Source organism: Leuciscus leuciscus (genome assembly GCF_965113295.1).
Source record: "Leuciscus leuciscus genome assembly, chromosome: 9".
Lineage (NCBI taxonomy): Eukaryota > Metazoa > Chordata > Actinopteri > Cypriniformes > Leuciscidae > Leuciscus > Leuciscus leuciscus.
The window spans coordinates 23,145,845-23,165,707 of NC_138733.1; the positions used below are offsets into that span (position 1 = coordinate 23,145,845).

Below are 19,863 nucleotides of genomic sequence, written 5' to 3' on the forward strand. Positions count from 1 at the left end.
TTGAGCCATCAAAATATATGTACTTGTATTTCTTTTTTTCTGGATAGGCCATTGCAATAAACTGCTTTTGTCTGTAAGTGTGTGAAGAATGTGTTATATTGTCACATCTGTAACTACAGAAACAATAAAAATGCAATGAAAAATTGCACAGTAGCTCCAAAAACCAATAGAAATGTGCAAGCAATTAAGTATAACATATGTTCTAATAAAGCAATTGGGGGTCAAAAAAGGAAAAAGTAAACCAAGACTTGCAAATATCTTTTTGATTGGATTTTGTTTCATGTAATTTTTTAACGTTACTTTGACATAATTTGGAATTTTATAATATGAATCCATTAGTTACTTCAAAATTGTGCTCTGTATTGTAATCATGTTTTATGTGAGAAAGCAATATTATAAATAAACTTGAATATTTGGTCATTTTGAAGTTTTAGCTATGGCTTATATTATTAATGTCTAGTCCTCTGGTTTAGATGGGTGGATGATATGGATAAAGGTATGATTAGATATTATTATCAATATATATTAATAATATCAGCAACAATAGAAAATAATAATTTATTTTATTTTAAGTAGGCTATAGAAATATTAAAATCAAAGTTGAACAAAACTCAGTTTGATTCAATGCCAGACATGGGACATTTCTTTTGACAGAACAATTAAAACAGCATTAAAACATGAAAACATGATAAAATCAGCACAATAGTATAATTGTTTTGTTCTATTATTTTCCATTCTGTATAGAATATAATTCTAATCTAGAATTGAATTTAGGTTCTGCTTCTGTTAATAAATTATATAGCATCTATGAGATATTTATTAAGTATTTAGACAGATGGCAGCATGAGATGTTCTCTCTATATCCTCTCCCATGGCGCAGTGAGCAGCATCAGCATGTATGACAGAATCACACACTGAAGTTCAATGGCTCATATACTGTCTGTAGGTGCGAGTCGCTTTCGAGAGCCCTGCCTCAGCCTCCGCGAGCGAGCGTGTGCGCGCACGCGCGCGCGTTTGAGACAGGAGAGGGAGAAGAGAGAGGCTGAGACTAGGAGGAGTGGAGAACACAACGGAGAGCATTATTACACACGCGTTAGCTTTAAATTGCCTTTCAACATAGAGACACTGAATGCCAAGCTACTATGCAAAAAGGGATGCTACGAAAAGGGAGAGAAATGCCCTTATCGGTCGTCTCAGCAATAATAATATAGCACGCGCCCTTTACAAAAGTAACTGATATCGCACAAAAGCAGGGAAACGGAACGGGGAGAGAGAGCAGCAGCGAACTATGCACTGAGGATGATTTCTGCCAGAAAAACTCCGGAGAAGAGTCGCTACCACCTGCATTATCTGGTGTGGCATAACAAACACCGGCAGCTGGAGAAAGAGCTCTCAGCGCGCGAGCAGGTAAGATGCGTTCGTTTCCGCGTTCCTGAATCGCGGCGGATGATGCTGTGAGGAACGGGCCGTGCGTTTGATAGGGAAACTGATTCTGGTACTTCATTCGGCTTGTAATCTGTGATGCAAGGGCGAAAAAGTGTTTTTTCTTTCTTTTCTGGTTCATTAGTTACATCCCCATTTATATAAGTGGTTTGCTGATATGCCAACTACAAACAGAAATGCATGTCAAAAACCTCACACCCTGGCTGTGTCTTCAAACCTATTGAGTTGCCTACATTGACCGCATTTTTGGGCGTATCGTAACGTTCGAACGCGTAAAAATGCTGTCTATGTAGCTCACTAGTTTCGACACAGTCCCTATTGTCCAAACCTTCTCATGTTACGCGTCTGTCAATTTAATGTGGAAACATGATCAGAAATGCAGTTGAATTGTATTTCGATCTGAGATGCTTTAAACACAGAGAGGCTGCAGAAAGTGGCATTGCATACAAAGGCTGTGGGTGAATAATGCTTACAGATCAGCACTCACAGTTCCTGAGGATAGATGGTGTGTCGGAAGAGGGTGTGTTTGTCTTTCTCATCATTCTTCTTCAAAATAATTATTAATCCAATGCATTATTCCATGAATTAGTGTAGAATTATTCTGTAATTAATTTAAATTTGATACTGTGCAGAACTACAAAAAAGCCAAATGATGTTGGAATATTTATATTAAATGTAGGGGTGAAAGGAATAAATAAATATAAATAAGTTCAATAGCTCATATAGGTTAATTTAGTAGAAGACTGATTCTTTATGATCAACCATCTTCAAAAGAGTAAAGTCGGCATGAAATGAAAATTCACCCTATGGATTTTCTAAATGCACGTTATTGATCTTATTGTGAATGATTCATCCATGCATGTTTATTTTTTACAGTTGTTTTGACCTCTTAATCTTTAATCAGAATGTCTTAACTTTCCGTCAAATGACAGACGTCTCTCTGGTGACGCTTGACTTCTTCAATCATTTAGTCCTTACAAGCTCACATTCAGATCTGCCTCCATCCAATCAAGTTCCTGTCCTACTTTTTTTTCTTTGTTGATAATCCATTTATGTATACATTACAGTACGGAGGAAAAGATCTGTCGCTACTTCAGTTACATCACAACTTTAATGCAACATTAATCCACTGATTTGTAGACATAGTCCATAAATCGGTGTGGCATTCATCTTTAATCTATTCAAGAGAAAAAAACTACAAATAGATCAATAGACAAATCAAGGTAAAACTGCAAAACAGGTGAAAAAAGAAACTCATTAAAACATTGCTATTTAAATTGATTCCAGTTAAAATATAAAATAAAATATTTAATATTATACAATAGACTTATAATACACAATTTGTTGGGGTAACATGTCAAGCTACTCCTATTATAAAGATAAAGAGCCACGTTAGAATGCATTGGAAGAGGCCACAATGAAAATCAGAATTCATTTTTCTATAACAAGCAGAAGTTTATATAAGAAGACTAATTGAGATTGCAGGGCTGATTGTCCACTTCAGGTTGTATCAATTCCTGTACACTCTTAAAAATAAAGGTTCCAAAAGTTTTCACAGCGATGCCATATAGAAGAACCTTTCAGTCAGCAGTTTTTAAAATAACCTTTTTTCCTAGTGTGAAGAACATTTTAATAATCTAAAGAAACTTTTTCCACCATAAACAAAAAAGAATGTTAAATGTTGAATGTTAAAGGTTCTTCATGGAACCATAGATGCCAGTAAAAAAACTTTGTGTATGCTCTTCATCAGACTATTCTGGTTTAACTCTCTGTCTAATGAGTAAATAACTATAACTCATTTGAACAAAGTCATCCATCTCAGTTACAGCAGCCATTCACAATTCCATCTTTACAAACCCCAAACAAACTCGTTCCTGTGCCATTTTTTATGACTCAGGCTGACGGTAATAATTCAGACCCCTAACCCTCTTCATGATCACTGCGATATAAAGCACTTCCAGTTTAGTTGATTTACAGGCCGCTGACAGCATAATCTAGCCACGTTTGGCATGGTAGGCTCGATGAGTCAAACCGAGTCCCTCCAGGGACGGCATGAGGAGCGAAGGGAGGTCAATGCTGTCTCGATTGTTCCTCTCCTGTGAATGAGGCACGTAGCCACCCTGACAAGGGGAAAAGTTGCTGCACCAGCAGCACACAGGATTATGGGCTAGATGTTAGGTGTCAGTGAAAGAACAAAGAGGGGAAACAAGCTATTAGGACGGAGGAGAGCGAAGGACGTGAATAGCAAAGAGATCAGGTGGTGGTGGAGGAAAAATAAGTTACCAAGGGGAGAAGAAGCTCAATTTGCAGTTTGCTTTGACGGTGCCATAAAACAGTCACGGGGGAGGAAGTGGACAGATGACAGCTTGGAGGAGAGCGGCAGGAAATTGAGAAAGAATGAATGGAGAATGGATAGAGTGGGTGATTGAATGAGGAAACCAGAGAGAAGAGCACTGCCGGCTGATGTATTTACAGAGTCTTCTGAGTGAAGTCAGCAGTGCCTCAGCAAATACGGAACATCACGGGGCCCTCCATCAGCACATTTGCCATTGTCCACACATCTGTTCAGTTTTCTCGTTTGATATACTACCTCTCTTCTTCAACCCTCGGCCCTCCTGCACTCCACCCGTAACCCAACACTAATTGCTACAGAGCGTTGTCTCAGGGGACGAGTGTTGGGCGGTGGGGAGGGGGTTGCTGCGATTTGGTTAACTTATGAGAAGCTTTGGTAACACTTTAGAATGCTGTTCCGTCATTTATGAATAACGATGCAGGAACAAATGTGTAATGCAATATTAACATTCTAGTAGGTGTAATTTGCGGGTGGGACAGCTGTCCTTACTTTATGATGTTTTATTTACAAAGTTCGGGAGGAGCACGTTCAGATAATTAACACAAGTGGAGAGCACTCAGCAATCAATGGTAAGAGGTATATATACATTCAGCAGTCTCACCTCAATCCATTGACAGTTTTGCAGCATCCCCCCCTAAACCCCTTCTCCACGCTTCTAGTCCTAAACACTTACATACTCTCATACTCATACGGAGTACTCTGGGTTCGGGCCAAACTCCGAGCTCGGAGCCCTCCCCCCAGACAGCATGCCAAATATGCATTAAACTTTACACCCTCAAATTGTATGTAAGTGTGAACTCGTGAATTGTCAGAGGCGATATTGGCCCCACCACTTTTAGCTGCACGGATACCTAATACAAATGAAAATCTCTAGTTGACTAGATTCATTTCGTTCATTTGATAAATAAGAGGCAGTCTGGTGCTGGAATGTGTTGTTTTTGAAATCATACTGAGTGTTCATTGCCGCTGTTATCAGGCTCGTGCACAGTCTTCACACAGATGAGCAATTCAATCTATCGCTTAAGTCAAGTCAAGTCACCTTCATTTTTAGCGCTTTATACAATACAGATTGTTTCAAAGCAGCTTTACACCTTAACACCGTTGTGGAAACTCTCTGTTTGCTCCGGTTAAATCACAGAACAAAATGCACACAAACGTGTCCCTGCTTTTGAAACAGGGTTCAAGCTTTGGTTTTTAATAAAAACAAAAACAAAACAAAAAACTATACAAGGGCAGATTAGAACTGAGACATGCTTAACAAAAGTTTACAACCAGACCATGAGGGCACACAAACAGTTAAAGCAGATTTATGGATTTATTCACTGACGTGAAGAATCTGGGGACTTACAATATATTGTAGAAGATTTTAAGGATGAAACTATCACGTTAAACATGACTTGTCAATAAATTAAAGTCAAGTCAAGTCACCTTCATTTATATAGCGCTTTTAACAACATAGATTGTTTCAAAGCAGCTTTACAGTGATAACAGGAAATTAAAGTAACAGAGATTGTTTTGGCTTTATAGCACTTCTAGGATAAAGTTATTGTCCAGCTAAAGTTATTGATTGTTTTGATTGATTCACTTCCGTCGCGTTATTAGTTATTAACTAAGGGCCACTTACACGACACCGTTGTAGCAGAAAACCCTTAAGTTCTCTCTGTGCAAACTTTAAAAACGTGAACCTGTGAGAACGCTGATGGTGTGCACATGCGTATTACGTGTTTAGTCTATGTATGTATCTATTATATATGTGTATATATGTGCGCAAGCGTGTAGTCCTCCTTTACAAACCAACCCTCAACAAACTACTTGTCTGGCCTTAAAATTTATAATACAGAATTTGTATCGCTTCCGCGTAGCCACGCGAACCGGAATTATCCCGACAGCGTTTTATCTGTACAGAGGTAAAGGGTAGGGAAGGAGGCCTTCACAGGGGAGAAACAGTTGACACTTCAGGATTGCGTTGTCGTTGTGTCCAGGCGCAGGTCCTTCATCAGATCTTGATACGGCCTAGATCCGGGCGGACTGCGGTAAACCTCGGAATAAACAGAGAGACTAATATTAGCGTAGACGCCATTCTTCTTATGATGTAACAAGTATATCAGGATTTATGGGAAGTGTTCCCAAAGTTTTGGTGCTAAATAGGAAAAGGATCTACCGCCAGCAGTCGATTTTGATATTCTAAATATCAACTGGCCGGAATTTTGAGATCGCAATAGACGTGAAGGACTGTAATGCGTTAAGAGCTCGCTCAAGTACTGTGGCGCTAAACTATTTAGTGCTTTGTAAGTAATCAGCAATATTTAAAAATGTATACGATGTTTAATAGGGAGCCAATGCAGAGTTGACGTAACAGGGCTAATGGTCATACTTCCTGGTAAGAACTCTAGCTGCTGTGTTTTGGACCAGCTGTAGTTTGTTTATTAAGCGTGCAGGGCAACCACCCATAATAGCATTACAATAATCTAGCCTTGATGTCATGAACGCATGAACTAATTGTTCCGCATTTGTCAATGAGAGCATATGATGTAATTTAGATATATTTTTAAGATGGAAGAATGCTGTTTTACAGATGCTAGAAACGTGGCTTTCAAATGAAAGATTGGCATCAAAGAGCACACCCAGGTTCCTGACCGACGACGAAGACTTGACAGAGCATTTACATTTATGCATTTGGCAGACGCTTTTATCCAAAGCAACTTACATTGCGTTATCCTATACATTTATACATAGGTATGTGCAATCCCCTGGGATCGAACCCACAACCTTGCGTTGTTAATGCAATGCTCTTACCACTGAGCTACAGGAAAGCAGCCATCAAGTGTTAGACAGTATTCTAGGTTATTACGTGAGGAAGTTTTTTGAATCTCTGTTTTTTCAGAATTAAGTAGTAGGAAATTACTAGTCATCCAGTTTTTTATATCAGCTATGTATTCCATTCATTTTGTGAATTGGAAAGTTTCGTCAGGGCGTGAAGAAATATAGAGCTGCGTATCATCAGCATAACAGTGAAAACTAATGCCATGCTTCCTAATGATATCTCTTAAGTACCCTTTTAGCATGTGCAGAGTGAACAGCAACGGTCCTAGTACTGAGCCTTGTGGTTCGACAAACTGAACTTGTGATCGATATGACATCTCTTCATTTACTGCTACAAACTGATAACGGTCAGATACGTATGATTTAAACCATGCTAATGCAATTCCACTAATGCCAACATAATTTTTAAGTTTATTTAAAAGAATGTTGTGGTCAATAGTATCAAATGCAGCACTAAGATCAAGTAACACTAATAGCAAGATACAACCACGATCGGATGATAAGAGCAAATCATTTGTGACTCTAATGAGAGCAGTCTCAGAACTATGGTACGGTCTAAATCCTGACTGGAAATCCTCACAGATATCATTTCTTTCTAAAAAGGAACATAGTTGTGATGATACTGCCTTTTCTAGTATCTTTGACAGAAAAGGTAGATTCGAGATCGGCCTGTAATTGATTAATTCTGTAGGATCAAGTTGCGGGTTTTTTTTACAATCGGTTTAATCATAGCCAGCTTAAAAGTTTTTGGTACGTACCCTAATGACAAAGATGAATTAATGATAGTAAGAAGAGAATCTATGACCTCTGGAAGCATCTCTTTCAGTAGCTTAGTTGGTATAGGGTCTAACATACATGTTGTCGATTTAGATGATTTAACGAGTTTAATGAATTCTTCCTCTTCTATAGCAATGAATGAATCAAATTTTTCCTTAGGGAGACTACATTGCACTGCCTGATGCGATACTGTAGTAGACGGTTGCATAGTTATAATTTTCTCCCTGATATTATCAATCTTGTAAGTGAAGAAGTTCATAGTCATTACTGCTGTGCTGCTTGTAAACGTCTGGGGTTGAAGATTTATTTTTCGTTAATTTAGCCACTGTTTCAAATAAATACCTAGGGTTGTGTTTGCTAAGCTACGTAATATGCTATCAGTTTCTGATGCAGAAAAGGTAGTTCATGCATTCATGACCTCGAGACTAGAATACTGTAATGCTTTATTAGCTGGTTGTCCTGCATCCTCAATAAACAAGCTACAGTTAGTCCAAAATGCCGCCGCTAGAGTTCTTACTAGATCAAGAAAATATGATCATATAACACCGATTTTATCATCACTGCATTAGTTACCTATAAAGTTCCGTATTAATTACAAGGTATTGCTACTGACTTATAAAGCCCTAAACGGCTTAGCTCCAGTCTATTTAACGGATCTTCTATCGCCCTATAATCCATCGCGCTCTTTAAGATCACTAAATTCAAGGCTTTTGGTCATACCTAGGATATCCAGAACTACCAAAGGAGGGAGAGCATTTTCACATTTGGCTCCAAAACTCTGGAATAGTCTTCCTGATACTGTTCGTTGCTCAGACTCGCTCTCCCAGTTTAAAACTAGATTAAAGTCGCATCTCTTCAGCCAGGCATTCATATAATATTTTTAATCTTACAGTTCAAACTACAATCCGGCCTCTAGCTCATAAATGCTAGAGGAGAACTGGCCCCCGACTGAGCCTGGGTTCTCCCAAGGTTTTTTTTTTCTCCATTAGGTCACCTGATGGAGTTTTAGGACACCATTAGGTCACTTGATGGAGTTTTTCGGTTCCTTGCCACTGTTGCCTTTGGCTTGCTCAGTTGGGGATATTTTGGGGATATTTAATTTAATTTGATCAATCAATAAATTCTACTAGAAACAAACCTTGTTGTATTATTTTAATTTAATACTGTGAAGCTGCTTTGATACAATCTGTATTGTGAAAAGCGTTATACAAAATATACTTGACTTGACTTTGTTTTCTTCTTATAGGTTTGAAAAATAAGCAGATCTAGCAGATTTTAAGGCCTCTCTGTATGTAATCTTGCTCTCTTTCCATGAAATTTCTTCCAGTTGTGCTCCATTTTTCTGGCTGCTCTCCTAAGGGTCCGTGTGTGCTCGTTGTACCACGGCGTTGGACTATTTTCTATAATCTTCTTTAAAAATAAGCAGATCTAGTAACTTTGCAGTCCGTAACTTTTTTGTGTTAAAAATTATCCAAAATAATAATAAATAAATAAAAACATAACCAGCCAGTGTTCAAAACTATCTGCTTGCCTTAGCTCGATTCAAATCGGTTAGCTTTTATAATAATGATTGTAAGTCCAGTGGTACTGGTGGATTTCCGCGGGAAATTCAAGCATGTCTTTGCGTCATTACGTCACATCTGTCCACATAAAGAAGGAGTCCCGGCTAGTAGGCTATATTGCGTGTGAGTATGTTCAAGTTGTAGATTTATAGCCTTTTCTCACAGCACTTGAAATAATTAAACTTATAGCAGATCCAGAATCAATGTTTCAAACGACAATCACCAGTAACAACTGGAGATTCACCAGTTGTAAAACCCAAAAGACTTCGTGACTAGAGAAAAAAAGAGACTGCAACCGGCCCATGCAAAAACAAGGATAAACATCGGGCAGGGCTTTTGAAAGATGGCGTGAACTCCGCGTTTTAAAGGGGTTCAAAACGGACGCAGAGATGGCTTTTTTTTTTTTTTTGCTAGACAGGTAAGACATTTCAATAGTTTAATTACGTAACAGTAGCGCACTAGCTTAATTTACACAGTTACGGAGTTTACTTTGTTGTACCTTTCTCGTTTTACTATTATGGTAAAAATGAATTATTTTGTGCTAGCTATGAACCCGTGCCCAGCTAACACACGACGTCGCAGTTACGTAATTTATTCGTACTTTTTGGTAATTTCATGACTTACCAACTGACAACGTAGTCTCGACGTCTCATGTCTGTAAAGTTATACTTCCAAAAAGTATATTCTGTGATTCTGAATGACAGTATCCACACCTTTGATTGACAGCCGCACACTCTCCTCAAAACATTGGATTCATCCGCGCTGTTTCATGCCGATGTACAACCCACGTAAAATTGATAATTCCGCAAATAACTGCAATTGCAGATTTCGAACAGAGATGGCGACAAAGAGGAAAAGCTACGGACTGCAGCTTTAAGCGCAAAGGAGCAACTGTGTTTAAGGTGCTGGAAAAGAGAGAGTCAAACATTCCTGTCGCAATAGTTCTTCTAAGCTATCTGGGATGCTGAGGAGATGAAACTGATCAGGAATATTATTAATAAAGCAATCTTTAGTGGCAGAAGTGATAGGTCTAACATATTTGTAACACGGAGTCGACTTTGCAGCCTTGGCTAAATGAAGTATACACAAGACTAGATAATGATCTGAGATATCATTGCTCTGCTGTAGAATTTCAACGGCATCAACATTGATTCCATGTGATAATATTAAATCTAAAGTACTATTAACAAATGAGTAAGTAGCGCTCAGTTGAATGAGGTAATTCAATATTATCTAATCAGTATCTACTATTGTTCATAATTAATGAGAGTAATGCACAATGTATAATAAATTCTAAAATAAAGATTATAGTTACCTACTAGTAATTACTCAAGTACTTAAAAATAAATTACCTATTACTTGGATCAGTATTCTAAAGTGAAAAACATAATAACTACCTTTTAATGACTGAAGTCATTGTAAGCTTTTGAGGTTTTTGTAAGGTTTTAGTCATGACTTAAGTATTACCAAATCCTTCTAAAGGAATTACTGGCCATTTGGATCAGTATTCTAAAATGAAGATCATGGTAACCCTAGTAATGACTCAAGTATTGCTACATCCTTCAGAAGCAATTACTATCCAGAACCTTACAAAAACCTCAAAAGTTTACAATGACTTCAGCCATTACTAGAGAGTTGTCATGCTTTTCACTTTAAAATACTGTTCCAAATAATTATTAATTCCTTCTGAAGGATTTGGTAATACTTCAGTCTTGAATACTTGAGTTGGATTGTACATTATGCATTATTCACATTAATTATAAACCTGTAGTAGTTCTTAGTAGTCCTCTATAGGTATGAAAAAAATAGTAGTTACTGATTAGATAATAGTGAATTACCTCCATCAACCAAACAGTACTACTTACCAGTGATGCGCGGGTCAATGTATAAACAACCCGCACCCGACCGACGTTTTCAACTAACCCGCCCGCAACTCGGACCGCAAAAAAAAAAGAAGAAAATATTGTACCCGACCCGCTTCCTGACCCGCATTTTTTAAAAGAAGTAAATGCATAGCAAGAAGTACACATGACAAAGCCAGCACTTTGGTCATCATCTTTCATTATTTCGGCAAATGTCTCCCACATTTTGCTCTTTCTGTTTTTTGTATTTGCGGAGCTTCCACTCCCCAGTCTTCACCTTTTCTCTTGCCGCCTCCATCTCTACCTGCAGACTGAGCTCGTGCCTTCGCGCCAGTTATTCAGCCAATAAAGTGTAGCAGGCCTATGTATTTCATAGAAAATTGCATGTGAGCGGAGTGGAGCGGGAGCGAGCGGGCGGATCTTGGACAGAGCGCAGAGCGGCATTTTTAAAAGGATGGAGCGTCGCCCTATTTCCCGCTCCAATTTCGCTCCGCGCACACCACGATTCTGAAGCATGCTCACCCTGACTCAGTCGATGACTGCAAGATGGATTCTATTTTCAGTCAAAACTCGGCTCAATAATGGAGTTCAAAAAGTAGGCTACTTCAAAAAGGAAAATAAGAAGTCATACAGGTAGGCTACACTATAATATAAAACTAACTATAATGTGGTAGAAGAAAACGAATGTGGAGACATCGTTTCAGTCAGTAAAGATTCATTTTGGAATCTAAAAAGACACATCTCTCGAAAACATGCAGTGTGCTATCTGAACACGCTGGGAAGAAAGCAAAAGGTTAGCAAATTGAATGGCCTACGGTAACTTGTAACAAAGTGTAAATTAAATGTAGCGTAATATTCAAACAATTGATACAAGCCCATTTCAATTTTAATCCTGCGCGCTGCGCAAAAGTTCAGTTATAAGAATGTTGGCCTAATAGTTAATTTAGCCAACTTTTAAAACGTTTATGTATATTTTTTTATATTTTTGTTTATATAAATTTTATTTATATTATTAGGCCCATTTATTCGTTTTATTTTACAGCAGTTTATGTGTACAATGGATATAAGCCCATTTAAATTTGAATCGTGCGCGTTGCGCAAAAGTTAACTTATCAAAATTCTGGCCTAATAGTAAATTTATTTAAAAGAAATGTATGTAGGCTATATTTTTGTTTATATAATTGTTATTTATATTATTAGGCCCATTTATTCGTTAAATTTTACAGGACTTTGTGTAGGCTATATTCCTTATAGCCTAGGCCTAATTTGAAATAAAACATTTCTATTTGAAAAATGTTGTTGTTGCTCATTAGTTCTTTAGGAGGTAAGGCTGTGGTCTAAGCTAACAGATATACATGTAGATTTTTTTTCCTTTTTTGGAGCGAGCGGGGGGCGATTTTGGTGGAACGCGGAGCAAACTGCGTTGAGCGCTGAGCGATAATGAGCGGAGCGGCCTGATGTTTGAGCGGGGGAGCGGAGGGGTGGACAGTTCCGTGAGCGATGAGCGGAGATTCTCACCGCTCCACTCCGCTCATATGCTCTCTAGTACTATATAAATTACAAAGGTTTAATTGGCATCTTTATTTCAAACGACCCGACCGACCGCGACCCGAATATCATTAAAAATATTTTTGGATGACTCGTAACCGCGGGTAACCGCGGGTGACCGCAGGCACCCGCTCATTTCGGATCAACCCGCGCATCACTGCTACTTACTACTAGTTAATCAGAGTTTCTTGATAGTTACCGTAATAGCAGTTACTAGAATGTTAATATTGCGTTACTCATTTTCTCCTGTGTAGTTATTCATTAATGATGGACTAACGGTATTCTAAAGTGTGACCAAAGCTTTCAACAGACTGACAAGGACAGTGGCAGACAGAGCTTGTAAATTGAAAATAAGGAGATTAAAGTAGCAATTGAATATGATTTTATAGTTTATGATCTAAATTTAACTTGAAATAATAAGTAGGAACACACAATCAAATACAGGTGCACGCGCACACACATAAAAATTAAACTATTTTCTATGACCCGAGTAGGCGTCTGAACTGTGCTGGATTTGCCTGCTAGAGAATACTACAAGGCTCTATTTCATCAGCACTACTCATCTCTGTGATTTACATATGTTTGTTTTTCCAGTAAACATTCCCCTATTCTATTTTGGATATGCAAACATAATCTCAAACCATATAGTGTACTAAAGTGCGTCAGTATTTTCCTTTTAAAGGGATAGTTCCCCAAAAAGTTAAGTCAGCATTTACTCACCCTCATATTGCCCTTTATGCTTCCAGTGTTATTGTTAACTAAAACAAAAACTACAACGACTGTATTAAATTTGTCAATTGAAATAAAATATAAGCAATAGATTTAAAAAATTAACAATTTTAAAAATGAAAATGTGGCCTTTGCAACTAACTGAACTAAAATAAATTTAAATTGAAGTACTAAAAGGATTTAATAAAAAAAATAAAAATAATAATAATAATAAAATATAAAAAAAACACAAAAGAAAAATTACTAAAACTTAAATTAAAATTAAAATATAAAAATAAAAGCTAATTCAAAATATGAATAAATACTATAATAGTAACTAAAAAAACACTGGTCACTGCAAACCTGTATGACTTTCTTTTCTTTGCGGAACACAAAATACATTTTGGAAAAAAGCTTTTGTCCATACAACGAAAGCCAGTGTGGTTTTGGACCCCATTGATTTTCATTATATGGACAAAAGCAGTTGAAATATTCTTCAAAATATAATATACAAATATAATATATAAAGTTTCATTATGACCTCACACTTCCTCTTATCTCAACCCACCAGCTCTGTGGCATTTACCGGAATAAAGCAAAAGACATGTCATCAGCGGCACAATCAGAATGCTTGGATATCCAGAATGGATGCTAAACTGGCCATACCCGAAGGTTTTGAGTGTGAAATGGAGCTTTTACGTAATCCTTCTTGTCCCATTGTGACGTTTCTACTGTATTCTTTTCCACTGACATTTTGTTAAAAAGTAATGGCTGTACCATTGTGTTTTGGTGCAAGCTCCATTGGTTTCTACCTCCCACACTATGAGACGGTCGCATCAGCCCTTATAGCCGGAGCCCTGGATGCCAATCTCCAGAATACAAACCACACCGTGGGTGTGTGTCAACCTCCTGTGACACAACAGCGCATAAAAAGTCGAACAAGAGCCCATATTTCTCCCTCCCTTTTCCTTCCTCACAATATGTATGCCTAGACTTATTTAAAGAATTTGTATATTCTTGTTCACTTCTCTCCTGGGTTGCATCCTTGTCTATGCAATTCATTTAATTCTTCTGGCACATCACAGCCTTTAAGTGCTTCTGTGTGTTGATGTCGTTCTGCCTTGTCTGTCTTCAAACAAATGCTCATTTAAGTGAAAGCGCTGAAGCACATGATTCCATTTATGTGCAGAACAGATTGTGTGTGTGTATATCTATGCATGTATGCACATTTTTATGCACACGGCCACACAAGAGAGCCTGTGCAAAGCCTTCAGCAGAATCCATTGCATGCTGTGATTTGCACATACACACACACACATATGATTTTCTTCTGCCTGCCTCCCACATACACAGTTTGGACGTCCAATGAAAGATTGATGTTGGTTTAAGTAGCTGCCAGAGAACATTAGCCAAGGCAGAAAGAGTGCAAGAGCAGATGCACCAGCCAGAGATGACTATCAATAATGCAGTCTCCAGCAGGCTGAGAGAGAGCGAGAGAGTGTGGAAGAAGAGATGGACAGTTATGTGGAAGAGCATCTATACTAAAATGTGAGGACAGGCAATAGATGATGTAATACTGTCTATTTCAATGTGGCGGAGAGGGATTAGTAATTAACATGAATTTGAGTTAGTGCACTTGTGTCTGATGCAGTGCATGAATGTCAGCAGGCAAGTGTGCTTGTTACAGGGCTGTCAGTGAGAGGCAGTGTAGGTGGGATAGACAAGTTTCGGTCAGAGCAGGAGAACTGTAATGTGTAGGTGTTTCAGGTAGGATTCAGCTATTATTGTTATTATTCCGTATGGCTGACCCTCACTGCTCAAGAAACCTTACAAAGACTTAGCATGTTAACCATAGTTTCCACCAAAATAATACAGTTTATATATGTTTATTACATGGCTTGGTTAAATTCCAATGTAGAATGCGGTCTGTTTCTTGATAACAGACCGCTGTGAAGTATTAACACACCGTTGCCATGAAAAACAGAGCGTTGCTATGGACGCAGGATTCTAACTGTAGAGACAGAACAGACTATTTTCTTTAGCGGAAGCAATTCAATCGTTTTTAAATCAATAAACTCCTTTTTAAATCAATATTTTGTGTCAAATTATTGATTTATTTGGTGGGTAGCCATGTAATAAGCGGGATAATGTAGCGCGAGGCGGTTGTTATAGCGAATACAACCCCTTCAGGCTGATTCAAGACCCCTCCGCTTCGCGTCGGGGTCCCGATCAGCCTATCGGGGTGGTATTCGCTATAACAATCGCTCTACATTATCCCTAACATATAATAGTAACGTATATACAGTATATAAATATATATACAGTGGAAGAAAATAAGAAAATATTTGTTTCCCCATGCTAACCACCACAATCATGCTAAGATGTTGTGGGTGGTTACCAGAGTGTTGCTATAAGGAGAAGTAAAGTTTTATTAGTGGTTTATAGTGTATTGCTACGTGGTTAGCAAGAAGAAAGAACCTCCTAAATGTATATTCAGGTCCCTAGATGTATACCTAAAGTCTGCTGGAATTCATCCCCTTTTTATTGTCTGTCTGTTAAAAAAAAAAAAAAAAACCTGCATAGTTAGATTTAAATAGCACTGATATTGGATGAGTTAGGAGACCAAATTTAATAGTGTTAGGTTTGTTCAAATTCTTAACTTGTGATCAACACCATAACTATGGCATTTAGGTGGAAGTTTTTGGAACACATGACAAGAGACATTCAGCGTGGTTGTCTGTATTTGTTTGTGGCTGTGTGATGAGATGAGATAAGGGACTGTCTGTGTTTGTGTTATTGTGTGTGTGTTGTCTTGTCTAGTGTGTCTCAGAGGGATATATAGCAGCATTTCAGGTCACCAGAAGGCCAGTCTGTAACAACTGATGTTTCCTGAACCCTTCTCCTCTCACAGCCGCTAATCTGTCTTACCGAGTAACTCTCCGTCTCTCCCTGAAGCTTTCAGAACCAGTTATCAATCTCATATACACTCCTTCACTGGCTAAAGCATGTACACCTCCTGACAGTTATCTCCTTCTCTCTGTCAGTCATCTGAACCATCTCCAGTGTCGGGGTTGATTGGAGATCCACACAGGACGGATGTGAGAGCCATCATTCACTTAAAACTGCAGTTTTCCCTCCTTGTCCTGCATCTCCTATCCATACTCCTCATCCAGGGTTACCATAGCAACCCCCACCCCCACCACCCATCCACACCCTTTTCTCGTAGCACTCATCTCGCTCTGGGGACCAGGCTGCTGTTTTTCTTGCTAGAGGCCCTCAAGGGGCCGCTGGGCCTCAGTTGTTGCTGTTGAGTGCCATCATGATGTTGCGAGGGGCCGGCTAATTACGGAGCAGAGTGTCGGACACACAGGAGTTTTGTGTGACAATAACAATAACATGATTGTGACTATATATATATTTATATATATATTGTGATGTAGTGACCTTGGAGTTGTCTTCAATGATCCACCACTGTTTTTACTTTGTTCTCACTGTTCCTATGCATTTCTTAATAGTTACGTGGGGTTTTATACTGTTTTATATTTCCTGAGTGGGCGTGGCCTTGAACTGTAGGGGAGCACTCATTTTCGCTATTATGGTAACTTTTGTGCAAATGTGTTGGCTTTATCCATCCTATTTATTGAATTTATTGATTGGTTTTAACTCTTGTTCTTAATCATTTTGTGTATTTGTTTATAAACATGGTGAGGTACCATTTTTTTAATGGTACACTCCAATTAGTAAGCGGGAAAATGTGTAGTTAAGGCAGCCGTCACTAGTGATTGGAGGATGGACCATGATGATTAGATGTAAAAAAAAAAAGAAAAAAAAAGAAATTGCATCACAATAAGTGTATTGTGGTTGTCAAAACATTTGGTAACTAAACAGAATTTTATTAAGTTTAGTGACAACAATGTTTACATGGTTACAAATGACATGGTTACAATTCTTGGGATTTGATTCTGATCTTGATTCTATTAAGTTCAGTAGACACATGTTAATTTTTCTCAAGAAAAAAAAACTCACCTAATGCTGTGAACATAGAGAGCCCTGTCAGCTGGTAACCTATAATTATTAAAGGTTAAAAATAACAACTCAAATATAAATAGAATGCGTTTTATTATAATAACAATGTTATAATATTTCAGTGATATAAGTAAAAATATAATAAACATGTAATATTGTGCACATATTTAGCAAAATACTCCTCTCTATAGCAATTTTTTCTTGCCAACTAACGTGCTATGGTCATTAAATGGCTTTCCTGAGGTAAATGTAAGTTATGTGACATATTGTTCTCAAGCTGTTTTATTGACACCTTTCCACTGTTGGAAAACAGATTGATCTAAATTATATGAGGCACATACATTTCGTTAAGTTGTACTGTCTCTTTCAACATACTTATTGTTCATTCGTGTTTATTTACTATGAACTAGTCTAGTAGTAAAGAGTATGATCGGTTCAGGTGTGCTTGAGCTGAGGCACTACAGCGATCTGTCACGTCACATTTACAAGCGCCAAAACGGTATTTATTGTTGAATTTCGTGATAAAATTGACAGAATCTGAGTGCTGAGAATTTGTTTCAATAGTTCTCTCTTGTCTGTAGGTGTCATCAGTGTCTTTTTCTCTGCGTGAGAAAATGGATGTGTGGCGTGAGAGCGTGTGAAAAGTATCAATTGCGTGAGTCTCACGTTGAATGCGTGAGAGTTGGCAGCCCTGCATTATGAATGTGTGTAGTATGAATGTAATCTGGGCATACTACATTCGCCATGTTGTCATTATCATGTGACCTACCAGCGTTGCTTCACTGCCATTCCTAAATCCTCTCCCGTGGCCTCATGGGATGGTAAAGTGTCCATTGTCAGAATCTTCAGAATTTTGCTAGAAGAAGTAGGTCATCCGGGTATTTTTTGCCTACTGTTTTATGAGTTTTAGTGTCACATACTGTACATTTTCGCCTACTATAGGAAAGTATGCGATTTCGAATGCAGCCTCTGTCCTCAATAGATAAAGAGGAGAGTTTGTACTGTTATAGTACATAACAGTTCTAGTTTTTAGACTGTTTTATTTATCTTAACCATTTTCACATTTAGCACATCTGCTTTTAATTAACAACTTTTTGGATGCCAACATCGCTCCCCTGTTTACATCTTGGTGTGATTCTCCTTGTGTTGCTCGTCTGTGCAAAAGTCTTAGGCATGTTAGTATTTTCACAAAAGAAAATGATTTTAAGCCAGTTATTTTGCTGTAGCGTGCCAGTAGGTAATATCATTTTACATTTACAAACAATTATTTTGCCATTGTAATCAGTGAGATTTTTGTATGCACAAGGAGATTTGATCTCACCATCATCGAGTCCATCTGGTATTACATGAAGAAACAGAAAAAAACAAAAACTGACAGCTTCCTGAAAACTATGTGCAAGTGTATAGCAAACGCAAAGGGTGGTCATACCAAATGTTGATTTGATTTAGTTAATAGAAGTTAATTGATAGATAAAACCTATTTATGGCATTATTTTATGAAAGCATCCTGACTTTACAGCATTTTTACACAAGTGCCTAAAACTTCTCACAGTCCTGTAGCTTTGCAGGTAGATTTCTGTCTTGGAGACGTTGCTTCAGTTCTTCTGGATTATTTTTTTTTTATTTTTATTTTTTTTTGTAATCATTTAATCCCAGATGGACTCGATGATGGTGAGATCAGAACTCCGTGTGGATCATAGTGGCTGTTGTCAGACTCATTGTGCATACAAAAATATCACTGGATTATTACAATTAATGTCAATAAGTTGGCAAAAATAGTTTGGAAATGTAAACGGATATTTCCTACTCACACACTACAGTAAAAGATCTAAACAATTGGCTTAAAACCTTTTTTTGGGGGGTGAAAATACTAACGTGCCTAAGACTTTTGCACAGTACTGAATATATATATATAATATAGCCTATATAAAAACTGAATAATAAAAATGACAAAAGCACATAACAGAAAATGAAATGAAAACTGAAAATATAAATAATAATAATAATAATAAATACATTCAAAAAAATCTTAATAAATACTATGATGGAAAATAAATAATACTTTAAATAACACTAATATGAATTTACATATTCTGAAGAAACTGTAAAATGGTCAATATAATGCCTGGGTGTTGCCAGTGTAGGCTGGGTTTAGCCTGTTGCTAGGTAGTTGCTGTGGTGGTTCTTTACTGGCCTAAGTTAGAAGAGCCCATCGCTTTGATATTCTGGTCTCTAGTAGATATGACTCGGGTTCCTTCTTCAGTGCATTGCAAATCTATGGGATTTTTTCTCTCACTGGGGAAAATCAGTCTGAACGCTCAGAAAAGTTAGACGTGCTATGTGCTGAAGTTTAGTACTTAGGGTTAGTTAGGGGTTTGTTTGTTCATGAGCAATTTGTGATAGCCATATCCTAACACCACTAACTATGGATAAATAAGGCACACACACAGACCCGAAAACTAACACACATGAATACACACACCTTGTGTGAAGTGTAAATAAGTGCACTGAGTTCATTTACAGAACTCCAAAGCAGCTCTCGCAGCACAAGTTAAGCCCTCGGGTAATAATATGTTTCCATTACCACACGGCCAATCAAAATGCTTCATTAAAAACAGCAAAGATGGCTCACATACAAGTCTCTTAATAAAGCTGTCCTGACTCTCATTTCTGCTCCACATACACGACTCACCATGCACTGCCTGTCATGCCCTTGGTTTCAGAGAGTACGCTTATAAATATGGACACGACCACAGCCGGC

General features: G+C 37.9%; 1 protein-coding gene across 2 annotated transcripts in view; it reads left to right on the forward strand.

Annotated features, from left to right (window-relative positions):
• Positions 1-1,008: 1,008 nt before the first annotated feature.
• The window catches only part of ankrd13b (ankyrin repeat domain 13B), a 36,961-nt gene continuing 18,106 nt past the window's right edge, over positions 1,009-19,863 (forward strand). The window contains exon 1 of one of the 2 annotated variants that reach the window (XM_082180521.1): positions 1,009-1,407. In XM_082180521.1, coding sequence (XP_082036647.1) covers positions 1,300-1,407 — 108 coding nt within the window. In that variant the 5' untranslated portion in view covers positions 1,009-1,299. The remainder of the gene's footprint in view (positions 1,408-19,863) is intronic. The other variant, XM_082180519.1, reaches the window with a different exon arrangement.